Below are 13,386 nucleotides of genomic sequence, written 5' to 3' on the forward strand. Positions count from 1 at the left end.
AATGAGCAGCTTTTTCCACCCACTAAAGAGTAGATCCTGCTGAAAGAGAAAACATTCTGAGTGGCCTCTTGGAGAATGTGATAGTATAAAAGATGGGCTTAAAACCATAGGTTAGTTCCCGTACCGTTCCTCATCCACCTTGCACCAACCAGAAGGAAAAGAAAAGGACTTATTTACAAAGTACTCCCCACTACTGGAATTGTGTACTAGCAGTGTCAGCGGCACGGGAAGTGTTTAGGCAGGTTTAAGCTGAGTAATACAGTTAGGTGGTGCAAATATTATAAAGCACAGAGTTTTGCCCATATTAAGATAAGCTTCCTGTACCTATTGACACATAACAGAGGTCTGTTTACACAAGATTGCTCTGGCTTTCAGCTCCAAGCTAAATGAGTTTTAAGGAAATACTCCAGAGGGAAATTGGTCGTGGATTGAGTAGGTCTATATTTTGGTTGTAATAGGAGCAGTATTTTGGATATAATCTTCTCAAGCTACATCTACTCAGAAGATGTTTGATTGTACTTCAGGTGTTAAGGATTTACTTCCTACAAACAAAAAAATCAAAGATCTAACTTTCTAGCATGCTTCTGTACACGTCACGCCACGCCACAGAGGGCCAAGAATCCATGATCGAAGAATGTTGTGATGAGGTGATGCACCATACCAAAGACAGACCACTGTTTCTGCTTTTTCATACTCTTTATTGCCAACAGTTTAAAATGGTCAACATAAAAAAAAAAAAAAAAAAAAGAAACATTTTGATAATAAATACTGGTCTTTTGGCTGTAATAAATAAAAAGTTTATTAACAAGGAATGCACTTTTCCAGCCACAAGTGTCTTCAAAAATTAACAAAAAAAAAAAAAAAATTATAGATGGCCATAGTTCACAGTTGAGCAGCCAAAAGCTGCTCCGATTACAGCCTTTAAACAACATGGGAGCTTCCTCCCTTCTCCCTCCCCTTTGGGAAGTATATTCACAGTTCCAAGTCCTCTGTCTGAAATGCTCTCAACAGAGAGAAGTCAATGCACCTTTCTGTGAAATTGTCTGAAAAACCTTTTAAAACAGGTACGTCAAGAAAAACTGCATTCTGGTTCACTCTCAGATTGTCCAAAGTTAAGAACTGTATGCCTCAGCCTGGTCTGGTTCCATCCAGTCCTGCAGGCCATAGAGGAATTGTTTTCGTACCACCACCTGTCCATCTTTTTCAACATGCTGTAGATCATCTGATTGGCTTCCCCGTAGATCTCACAGTGGAAAAGAGGAGTCCCATAGGGTCCATTCAAGAAGTCTTTTAGTTACATCTCTGTAAGAGCATGTTCAGAGCATATTCCATCCGATTTTTTAATTCTGATGAACAGCCGGACATCAGCAGAGTTGTCAGTCTGAACGTTGTAGATATCCTGTCCTCGTTAATGTAGGTGAGAAGATATTCTTCATTTTGGCTACAGATGATTATTTTCGTATGATCGTGGTAGAAATTCACCTTTTAAAAGTAGACATAGATATTAGACATCTCTAAATATTCAGGAATTAGTCAAGTGTGTCCAGTTATTAAATGGCTAGTTAAGAAATCATTTTTTGTGAACTAAATACACACATTCCTGAAAGGTTCGCTTACCTGAAAGGTGCCATCATTGAAGAGCATCATTAAGGCCTTATCAGATTTCAGCCACTGAAGGAGGTAGAGCCGAGGTCTTCGAATATCGGTAACGCTAGGCAGATCTCCACCCTAGAAGAAATTGGGAGAGTAAATACCCAGACAGATTTTGCAGTTTGCACTCAATTTTTCTAGGCAAATGCCTCTCCAATTTGAGCAGGCATTGGAATGGCCTGGAGCTTCCTGGTCCCACCTCCCAGAGAGATTCTGATTCAGTAGAGCTGGAGTAGGACATAAGCATCTGCACCTCTCACAAGCCTCGGAGCTGTAATGATGCTACTGGTCTGTGGACTACACTTTGTGTGCGTGTGTGTGTGTGTGTGTGTGTGTGTGTGTGGACTACACTTCAAATATCACTGCTCAAAAGCCACATCTAGGATGTACTTACATCCATGAGGTTCTCCTCCATGTAATGAGAGAAGTATTTGAGCACCGTCACTTGACTAATGAATTGTTCAGGAGCATCTGTTGCTGGGAAAACAGAGCACTGGCCAAGCTCTGCATAATAGTGAACTGTTCTGAAAAACAGGAACCATAGGGAGAGAAGAGAAGCAGTTAGTCATTGTTTCTAGATTTCTTTAGTGCAAGACTAAAGAAGTGACAGGACTTCATTAACTGGATACACTTACTTTTTGTCTGGAAGGAGGCTCATGTGAGCACCATTGTTGAAAAGGACACCTACAGTGTGGTCTGAGAGCTGGTACCCAAAGCCATATTTGTTAGAGTAATCGACCCATTTGGTGACCCACTGAAAGGAAGTGCTCAGCTGCTCTTTGGGAATGCAGTCAGCTTCTGGCATGTTTTCTAGACATCCTCGAAGGACTCTTGCCACTGTGTCTGCGACACTTCCCATGGTACTGTCTTCAAGGCCTGAAAAGTCAGAGAAAAATATAAAATAATTAACGATAAAACCTTAGGCTTTGAGGGGCTGCTAACTTTCCCTCCGTGACCTCTAAGGATAGAGGACTCAAAACTGTTCCTTGCCTTTTTCCAAGTCCTCTGATTTTACCTCTTCTATGTTAAATCAGGCCATAAAACAAAGGGACTCCAGTTACTTAGTATTAAGCACTGGCATTTATAGTTTTATGGAAAATGCCATTGACAGCTACTTACATTCACTGCTACTGCTGCAGCTGCCAAGAGTCCCTCTGACTATCATGCGAATAGCATCTCCAATCTGCTGCTTATTTTCTACTGCAGGTGTTCCAGATCTGGCAACTGTAGTGGTAGGTGGCTGGAGCTCCTAGAAAAGAGAAGAGTAGACAATGAGTCAAGCATCTCAAATTCATTTCAGGTTGGGAATGCTAGGTTAAGGGGAGATTGTGGCAATTGCTGGGAAAGCTGATCATAAAGCAATGGGCACAAACGATATTTCAGTGACTCAAGTGCATGCAACTATTAAACTGAGAAGCAAAATCTTCCCTTTTAAAAGGGGAAAAGGGAAGCTTTAAGTAAATACAACGTACTTGAATCCTGATAATCATAATCCATGTGATAACTAACAAAGAACAAAATGATACAGTGTGTTTATATCTATTTTATTCTTTTCCAGCATACCTCATCTGTCCTGTGTTTGCTGGGCTGCTGAGTTATCGAAGTCTTTTTCAAATCATGCCTAAGCTTGTAAATTTCTTCATCTTCTTTAGACACTCTATCTGTAAATCAAAGACAAAAATTATGAGCATTAATCTAGGCTAACAAGGTAGGAACAAAACTAGCCACATTTCCTCCTTTTGCATTAATAACCAGCTTATGAGGATTCAAGGCAAAACCAGCATATTGCCATCACCATCAGGGGCAATTATGCACGAAGCACACTTTAATGTGTATGGTAGGGGAAAAAAAGCTAGCCATCACATTTTGGAATGCAGATTTATCACGCTATAAAAAGTTCAACAGCGTTCAAACATACTGGCTGTTATCTTTTAACTAACTTAATCCACTATAAATATAACACTGGAGACTGAAGAGCAAAAGAAGTCTTATAACTTACTATGTGTGTCAATATATCTTGCTTTGTCTTTTTTGCCACCAAAAAGAGCAGCAGCTGCTTTCTTAAAGAAATTCTTAGCCGGGCTTGACAAGTGGAAATCTGGAACTGTATGACAACAGCTAGAAGAGAGTCTGTCTGGAGTGAAGCCCTGTGGAGTGTCAAAAAAGACTTTAAGTATAACCATTTCGGTAACTGTGATTGATAGCATGTAATAAAAAGACACAAGAAAAGCACCAACCTGCAAAAAAAATTCATGTCGAATGATGTCATCCAAACTGGGACGATCCTCTGGATTTTTGGACAACATGCTAGCTATCAAGTGCTTAGCAGGAGCCAGCAATGACGATGGCATTGTATACCTTGCTTCTCTTATGCACCTGTAAGTTTCTTTCAGATTTGTAGTTTCGAAGGGGGGTCTTCCTAGTAACATTGTATACCTGTGTGCAAAAGGACACTTTTTTTTAGAAATGGTCACAAAGCAGTTCTTTTCCATTGTTAAAATCGAAATCCAAATTTGCTTTTTCATCATTTTGGTGCATTTACTTACATTACACAACCTAAGGCCCAAATATCTGATTCACAGCCATGTCCTTGTTTGTTGAGGACTTCAGGAGAGAGATAGTTTGGGGTACCACATATTGTTCTGGAAAACAAAATATGAAGACCTCATTAAGAACTGTTCTACTGTTTACACTTAGTTCTCTGGATAAAACCTTAGGAGTATTGCATTAAATTCCTGTTTAGAAAAATCTGACTTTTCATTTTTGGCATCTCAACAATTAACATTTGATAGAGCGACTTAATAATTATTAATATTATTGTGGTTTGTGGACTTTAGTATGAATTCACCTTCTCCAAAACATTAATTGAAAAAAAAAAATAAGGGTGTATTTGATCTTCATAAAACCCTGTCAGGATATATCTTTTTTTTTTTTTTTTTTTTTTTTTTTTTTAGGATATATCTTTGACTCTTACCTCCTTCTGTGCTCCAAGGGTTCCAGCCTGGCTGCCAAACCGAAGTCCCCGACTTTTAATTCCATGGCTTCGTTAATAAAAAAGTTCCCTGGATAATAAACAAAGCAAAACCTGAATCCCCTTGAAAAGACGTTCTAACCAAATACACACACACATCCTCTTTGGAGGCAGGCAGCCAGTTGTTTACTGTTAAAGTCACAGATTAAAAAGAAAGATTACATAGGCTAGATCCCAATTAAGAACATTAATGCGTAACAAGGGAGACGGAGAAGAAAAGAACACCTCTCCCTGATGCAGAAGTTCAGTGTTTGGAACATAGGGCTTACCTAGTTTGAGATCTCGGTGTAAGATTTCTTGTTCATGAAGGTACTTCAGTCCAGACACAATCTGCCTGAGGTAGTATCGGACTTCTGGCTCTGTCAACACCTTCCTTGCTTTCAAGATATGAGCCATGGACTAGGAGGAGGAGAAGGAGAAAAAGAGAATCTGTCAAACAAAGTCATCAAAATCAGTAGTTTCCTTTTGCAGGTTGAGTGATGATAGGGAACACTACGATATCATAATTCCCACCGCAGCTAAAATCCCAGATAAAATGCAGTGTGAAGCCCGCTCCAGTTTGGGGGAAGTAAATGAACTCCAAGAGGAGTTAAAGCTCACCCTTCTACTGCAGTATTCCAAGAGAATGTAAATGTTTTCTTTGTCCTCAAAGTAGTGGTAAAATTGCACTACGTGCTTATGATGGAGGATTCTGTGAAGCTCTATTTCTTTGTCGATCTGAAAGAAAAGGGCGAGACAAGACTTATAAGCCTTCTGTCACCTTTCAAGAGCCAGTTGCTTACACATGCAGAAGACATTTTCTTAAGAGGGAAGGGCCATCCCTGCGCACAAAGAAAATACTTTACTCAACAGTCATACACACCTTTTCCCTTTGATGAGGTTTAGCTACTCTGCTGTGAGGAATGATTTTTGCAGCATACACTTTGTTGTTTGTCAAATCTGTCATCTCGTAACATTTGGCAAAGCCACCCTGAAACAAAGCCGAGAGAGAGAGCATTGAGTGGGGCAGGGGGAAAAAAAGAAAAAACAAGAAAAAAAAAAAAAAAAAAGGACAGCACGCATTTCTTAAAAAATACCTAAAAATGAGAGGGGAAAAGCAAAATTACGGGGAAGGAAGGGTGGACAGTCGCATGCGCTGTACTTTTTTTGAAAGCTCCTTCGGGAAGGGAAGAGCATGCCTTCTCCCTTTACAAAGCTTTGGGGAGGGGGGGAATCAAAAATAAATGTCAGAAAGAAAAAAAGAAAAAGAAAGCCGCGGGGCGCAGGTGGGGGCGGCGCGGGGAGCCGCGCTGCGGGCTCGCGGGCCCAGAGGGCAGCGCAGGGCGCCGAGCGCCCGGGTCCCGCCCGCACCCGCCGCCCGCCCGCCCGCCCCCCGGACGGGGGTGCCCGGCCGCGCCGCCCGCCGCTCGTCACCTTGCCCAGCACTTTGCCCCGGCAGTAGCGCTTCCCCGTCGTGGGGTCCACGATAATCCGCGAGACCTCGGCGCCCGAGTGCGCGTGGTGGTGGTGGTGGTGCGGCGCCGCCGGCGGCCCCTGGCCCGCGGGCTGCGGCGGCGGCGGCGGCTCCTCGGGGGGCTGCGGCGGCCGCTTCTTCTTGGAGTCCCCGCCGCAAGCCTTGCCCAGCGCCTGCTCGCACATCTTGGTGCCGGCGGCCGGCTGGTACGTGATAGTCCGCAAGAGCTCCATCGCCGCCCGCCGCCCGGCCCTCGAGCCCCGCCGACTGCCCCTGCCCGCGCCCGCGCCCGCGCCGTCCGCGTCCACTTGTGAGAGTGCGGCCGCCCGGCCGAGGCTTATATACGGGCCGCCGGGGGGGGCGGAGACTCCGGACGCGATGTGACGTCACGGGAGACGCCCCGCCCCCCGGCCGCCGAAGCGCGCGCCGGGCCGCCGCGAGGTCGGGAGCCGCCGCGGGCTTCCCGCTGCCGCCGGCGTGCGGGCCCCGACGGGCCGGCCTCGGGGAGCGCTCGCCGCCGCGGGCGGCCCCCGCCCGCGCTCCCCCCGCGGCGAGGAGAGCGCCCGGCGGACGCGGGTCCCCTCGACCCCGGCCCGCTCCCTGGCGCCGCCAGTCGGGGGCGCTGCGTCCGGGGTCCGCGGCGCATGCGCGCGAGGCCTCCCCGGGCCGTCGGGGGGTCGCTGCGGGGTCGCGCCCCGCCGCCTCGCGCCCAGTTGCGGCCCCGCGGGCCGGGCTCCCCGCGAAAGGCCGGGCCTCTCGGGGCGGCGTCGCGAGCAGCGGCGGGCCCGGGCCTGCGGTCGCGGGGACCCTTCCCCGCGGGAGGGCAGGCGGTGACCGCGGAGGGGGCGCCCGCGGAACTGCCCCTCGGGGCGCCCTGCACTGGGGCGCGCGGGCGTCCCCTCGCGGGAGGTTCCAGAAGTGCGGGCGCCGCGGCGAGCGGGCCTGCCCTGACCGGAGGCGGCAGGGGGCCTCTCCCCCCGGGCGTCCTGCGCGCGGCTCGGAGCCCACGCGGCGCCCGGGGCCGGGGAGGGACGGCGGGCGTGCAAGGCCCTGTCCCCGCGGGGCACCGCGAGCTGCTCCGAGCCCCAGATCCGACTGCTCGCTTTTGCTGACCCGGGGACACCTTCTTGTCCTGCTCACCCTTGCGTGAGGGGCACCGCGCCCGGGGCCCGAGGTGCCTCCTGTCACCCTACAGCGTCCCGCCTGGGACGGGCTGCGCTTCCGCCCGTGCAGGTAGGAGCCGGGCTCGGCACGGGCCTCGGTGCGGGTGTCCGCACGCCCTCGGGCTCTGCCAACGAGCGGGAGCCGCGCCTCGGCTAATGAGACGCAGCAGACCCTCCGTGCTCCTAGATGCCGGTCAGTGTGTGCACGCGCGGCTCGCGGGAGCCCCCGGGGGGCGCTCGGAGGAAGGGCCCCTCAGTCCTGCGCGCCCTGGAGGTCCGCGCCCGTCCCCCGTCCCTGAAGGGAGCCGCGGCCGACCTTCCGCGCCCTACGCTCGCCCCCTAGGGCACGGGGGGCGTCGCTGCCATTCCCCGGTCGACAGGGAAAGGCCCGGGGCGCTTGCAGCAGGTGAGGGCGAGCCCAGGCCTGTTTCTCCCAAGTGAAAGTAGACTTTGCTCCCAGGGTGACGGGGCCGGAGGGGGCGTGGGGGTGGGGGTGGGGACGAACATTCACACCATCCACCCTGTAGCCATGAGCCCAGGGGTGCCCTCTGCTCCCCAGATGCACGCAGACCCGTTCGCCAGCCTGGAGCAGGCCTGCTGCCTGGAGAAGCCCGCCTGCACGTCCAGAGCCGTCCCACGCCGTCCCTTTACTTCAGGGGTCGGTGAGGAACTTGCTCCACTCTCCGCTGACGGCCTTCTCGGCGAAGAGGGCCGCGAAGAACAGATGCTCGGGACGTTTCTCATCCTTACTTCAGTTCTTTGGTTACTGCACACCGGCGTACGGATCTTTGCCAAATGGACCTCAGCATTCGGTCGACCGCGGACGTTCCGCATGAAATCCGGGTCTACGCTCCCGAACAGTCCGGTGTGGACCACGCGGAGGACCACCGTGTGCCGCGCGGGCGGGCGTGCGCGGAGCGCCTCAGGCCCACTGTCGGGATCGCATTTTTCGGTTTGTGGTGCCCTCAGGCGGACAGAACCAGAATCGCAGGCCACCTCGCCAAAAGGGAAGGAAGACGTGTCCTTTCCCACGGAGAGCATTCTTTAATTACAAAATAGTGTTTCTCTGTAGCTCTATAGCTGTGAAAACCCCAGGGTGATGTCTGGTGACACCCGGCAAGCTGATTCCAAGCTTTATAGGACAGTGGAAGGGATCAAAAATAGCAAAGTCCCTTCAAAGATTAAGCAAAGGTGGAAGGCCTTTCTCCACCAGCTGTCAGGACTTGTAGTGAAGCTGCCGAGGGTAAGCAAACAGAGCCCTCTCAGGGATAGACTGATCAGATGCAAGAAGTACGGTGTCTGGAAGTGGGCCCACAGTATATGGGACTTTGATATATGACCAAAGAGTCCTGACGTCCGTGAGCAAAGCAGGGGACCGTTCAGTAAAGAGAACTAGAATCCGGTGGCTTTTCCATAGCAAAACGAAGCAAAATCCCTCTCTCACACTGGATGACTTTTCCAGGGCTGCCGGAGCAAAATTCCACAGATTAGGGGCTCCAATGACAGAAATTTTTCTCACAGTTCCGGAGTCCGGAAGTCTAAGCTCAAGGTGTGGGCAGGCTTGGTTTCTCCTGAGACCTGTCTCCTGTGTCCTGACGTCCCAAGTACAGTCGTGTTCTAAGGGTTAGGGCTTCAACACATGAATTTTGGGAGGATGTGGCTCAGGCGGTAACACACACTGTATACAGACAGTCTACTCCAGATGGGGGAAGGACTTAAATTCAAGAATAAGACAAGATAATATTAGCAAATATAGGCAGTCAATTTTCTGAGTATCGGGTAATAAAAGATTTTTTTGGAAATCAAGATATGATTGAGATGTAACACTGTATTCATTTCAGGTGTACAACATGTTGATTTGACACATGTAAATACCATGGGATGGTTAACACGGTAAGTTGCCATCACTTCAAATCATTAGATTTTTTTTCTTTTGATGAGGAATTTTAAGATCTACCTTCTTAACAACTTTCAGATATATGAATAATATTATTAACTCTAGTTACCATGCTGTACATTACACCCCCAAGACTTATTTAATCTTGTTAACAGAAAGTTTGTACCTTTTGACCTCCTTCACCCATTTTGTGCTGCTGGCCCCCACATCTCCCAGCCACCATTCTGGTCTCTGCTATGAGTTCAGTTTTTTTGTTTCCAGATATAAGTAAGAACATACAGTGTTTGTGTTTCTCTTTCTGACTCGTTTCACTTAGGAGAATGGCCTCAGGGTCCATCCATGTTGTCACAAATGGCAGGATATCCTTTTTATTTTTTTTATCACTGAATACTATTCCATTTTGTGTATGTCAGGTTACATTTTCTTTATCCATTCTCCTTTCTCCATTGATGGAGACTTAAGGTGTTCCTTGGCTATGGTGAACCATGCTGCAGAGCATGGCAGTACCAGTACGTCTGTAGTTATGATTTTGTTTCCTTTGGATATATACCCAGAAGTGGGATTGCTGGGTCATGTTATACTTCTATTAGTAATTTCTTGAGGAACCTCCATCATGTTTTATACATAAACTGTATCTACATTTCCCTCAAGAGTGCACAAGGTTTCCTTTTCCCCAAATGCTGGCCTGCATTTGGTGGCTTTCATCTTTCTGAAAGCAGACATTCTAAAAGGTACGATGCAATATCTCATTCTGGTTTCATTTTGCATTTCCTGATAATTAATGATGTTGAGAACCTTTTTATGTCCTTGTTGGCCAATTTATATGTTGTCTTTGGAAAAATGTCTATTCAAAATCCTTGCCCATTTTTTAAATTCCTTTCTTTCTTTCTTTCATTTATTTATTTATTTATTTATTTTAAAGATTTTATATATTTATTCATGAGAGACACATAGAGAGAGAGGCAGACACATAGGCAGAGGGAGAAACAGGCTCAACGGGACTTGATCTCGGACCCCAGGATCATGCCCCAAGCCCAAGGGAAATGCTCAACCACTGAGCCAGGTGTCCCTTTTTGCCCACTTTTAATTTTGTGTTTTTTGTGGCTTTTTGTTGTATGAGTTCCTTCCATATTTTAGATATTAACTCCTTGACAGATAAGAGGTTGGCAAATATTTTCTCCCATTTCACAGGTTGCCTGTTCATTTTGTTGATAGTTTTCTTAGCTGTCCAGAGACTTTTTAGTCTGACGTAGGTTGAGGACATAGTTTATTTTCACCTTCTTTGTTTTTTTTTTAACTTCTTATTTTGAAACAAAATCTCTTTATTCCCTTTTCATTGTTAAAAATTTGAAAAACATAGAAACCGTAAAGGAGGCAATAAAGTGTAGATAAAACTACACTTTAAAAACTCATAAGATACAATGAGCAACAATCCTAAGGTGGTCTTCTCCCCTACTCCTCTGTTACGTATTTCTTGGCATTATCATCCAAGCAGCAATTTCATTCCTCTGCTCCCCTCCCAGATATGGCTGCTTTCAGTGGTCTTCAGTGTCCAGTATCTTGAGTTGCTCTTTGGTCTAAGTCATTTTAGCCCCAGTGATCTGGCCAGATGGTATTGTAAATGATACTCTATTTTTCTCATCATTACTGCCCACCTTTTTGAATGTTCTAAACAGACTCTTAACTCTATCCCACCTGCAACTGCATTCATAAAGATTACTATCGAATTATCATTCTCCTTGACCTTTCTGCAATGTTTGGCACTTTCGTTATCCCTCCTCTTTGTCGTCATACTTGACTTCTGCATTCTCATCTGCCTTCTCTACTGGTTCTCTCCCTATGCCCTCACTTTTTCTGATCCTTTTCTCTTTCTTCAGGTCCTCTTACTCACAGGACTTAAGGTTTTTGGTCAATGTGCTAATAAATTCTGAAAATTATGTACCCCACCCCACATTTTTGAGTTGATATGTAAATTTTCAATAAGATTAGCAGTCATAATTAATACACCATCTGAAACAGTGGATGTTCTGTGTATGCCTTAGATACATATTTGCCAAAACTATAGAGCTACATCTTCATTTTATGGAAAACTTCCTTTGTATAATTTAATTGGCAAACACAGTCTTCGCTATTAAACTGATTGGTCAAAACTGACTTTGTGTTCTAACTCAAATACATGTGTTAATACCTGTCTTTGTCATAACCATCTGGCTTCTAAATTCTAAGTCTTGGAGGGGGGAAGGAATAAAATAAAAAAAAAATGGAAAAGAGAAAGAAAGGAGAAAAAAAAAGAAAAGTTGTGGTATGAGGTCTTGCCACAGTTTGCCACTTGGAAGAAGTTTCTTACAGAGCTCTGCAGTCTCAAATTTTCCCTATTTGGGGCGGGGGGGGGGGGGGCTCCAGAGGAATTTACACCTGGTGGAAATGAACAAGAGTTAAGTTTTGGGCAGAGGGATGCATGGATGGACAATGGACAGATGAGAGATGTGCTCTCCTATTGTAAAATCGGAGAGGATATATCGGAAGGATATATCCTAAGGAGAAAAAGCAGCAAATTCAGTGATTTTATTGTTAATAGTAATATTGGTATTGATATTTGGAAATCTTTTTATGTATAGTAGAGAGCTAAATAAAGCAAATAGACAATTATGTTACTATTATTTTAAAATAAAATTCTCATTTTAAGAAATGAGTATAAAATTAAAAAATTAAGTACAACTCTATTAGCCAAATTTGAATTGGCAAATGTCAATTTAAACTCTAGAAAAGTTTGGGTCTAAAAATTTAAACTCTAGAAAACTTTGAAAAAAAAAGTATCTTCTACCTCTTTTGTCTGAATGGATCTGCATTTTAAAAAATAGTGACTATAACTGATTAATACACTTGAAACATAAAAATTCATGAGAATACAATGATACTCTAAAAAAATGGAAATAAAAACTTCCTTGCCCATATTGGAGATGACCGTTACACCAAATCCTAATTCCAAAATTGATCCTAATTCCAAAAGGGATTATATTAATTTATTCTTACAGTTCAAGGTAACAAGCCCACAGTTAATGAGGATATTTTTTCCAATTTTATTGAGATATAATTGATATACCACAGTATATAAGTTTAATCTTAAACAGTATAATTTTGTCATACAAATATCATGAAATGATTACCACAATACATTCAGTTAACATATATCAGCTCACTTAGATACAAAGTAAAAGAAAAAAACACTTTCTTTTTCTTGTGATGAGAACTCTTAGAATCTGCATAGATTCACTTATATGCAGGATTTTTGGGGGGAGGGGACAAATATAGTACTGAAAATGTATTTTCTTTTCCTTAAAATTTTCTTAACATTGTCTTATTTTTCATTTTTCTTTAAAGATTTTATTTATTATTTATTTGAGAGAGAGAATGATCAAGAGGAGGGGGAAAGAGCAGAAGAAGCAAACTCTCCACTGAGCAGGAAGCCCGATGTGGGACTCGAGCCCAGAACCCTGGGATATGACCTGAGCTGAAGGCAGATGCTTAACCAGCTGAGCTACCCAGGTGCCCTCTCTGATTACTTTAATGTAAGAATATAGTGTGTAATACATATAATACACAGAGTATGTGTTAATTGACTATGGTATCACTAGAGCTTCTGGTCAACAGTAGGCTATCAGCAGTTAAGTTTTGGGGAAGTCAAAAGTTGTCCACAATTTTTCAGCTGCATGGCATAGGGGTCAGTGCCTCTAAACCCCACCGTGTGAACCAGTCAACTGTATATCCTACAGCAGTTTCAACTATGCTTATCATGTTGTTCCCTACATTCCTAGTACTTTTTTATCTTTTAACTAAAAGTTTGTACCTTTGACTACCTTCATCCAATTTCTCCTCTGTCCCATCCACTACCCACTGCCTCTGGTGATGAGGAAATATTTTTACAGAAGAATACCAACTAATAAATACAGAAAGAATGGACAGTATGAGAAAACCTCCATTCTGCAACTCTGTATGAAATAACTGGCTGTAGTAAGACTCCTCAGTGTGGATGGAACCATTAGATGAATGGCTGATGGGCAGATTTTTCTGTGGGTTACCCCACAGATGACTACCAGTAATATGTGGGGCTGGGGTGGTGCACTTTTATCATGGTGAGATGAGACTGACACCACCTCAACACAGAGACCTAACTATCAGGAATATGGGACAC

At 45.4% G+C, this 13,386-nt stretch overlaps 1 protein-coding gene across 1 annotated transcript; it reads right to left on the bottom strand.

The window, feature by feature from the left end:
- Window positions 1-677: 677 nt before the first annotated feature.
- On the bottom strand, window positions 678-6,382 carry PLK2 (polo like kinase 2). The gene is made up of 14 exons (XM_038530642.1): window positions 6,095-6,382; window positions 5,544-5,651; window positions 5,282-5,398; window positions 4,951-5,080; window positions 4,625-4,712; window positions 4,197-4,292; window positions 3,888-4,086; window positions 3,650-3,797; window positions 3,214-3,311; window positions 2,770-2,899; window positions 2,286-2,526; window positions 2,045-2,174; window positions 1,618-1,728; window positions 678-1,482 (listed from the first exon to the last, which is right to left on the bottom strand). Exons 1-14 carry the CDS (start codon window positions 6,365-6,367, stop codon window positions 1,291-1,293), a joined length of 2,061 nt encoding a protein of 686 aa, XP_038386570.1. The 5' UTR covers window positions 6,368-6,382; the 3' UTR covers window positions 678-1,290.
- Between the last annotated feature and the right edge of the window lie 7,004 nt (window positions 6,383-13,386).

Source organism: Canis lupus, chromosome 2 (assembly GCF_011100685.1).
Source record: "Canis lupus familiaris isolate Mischka breed German Shepherd chromosome 2, alternate assembly UU_Cfam_GSD_1.0, whole genome shotgun sequence".
Classification (NCBI taxonomy): Eukaryota; Metazoa; Chordata; class Mammalia; order Carnivora; family Canidae; genus Canis; species Canis lupus.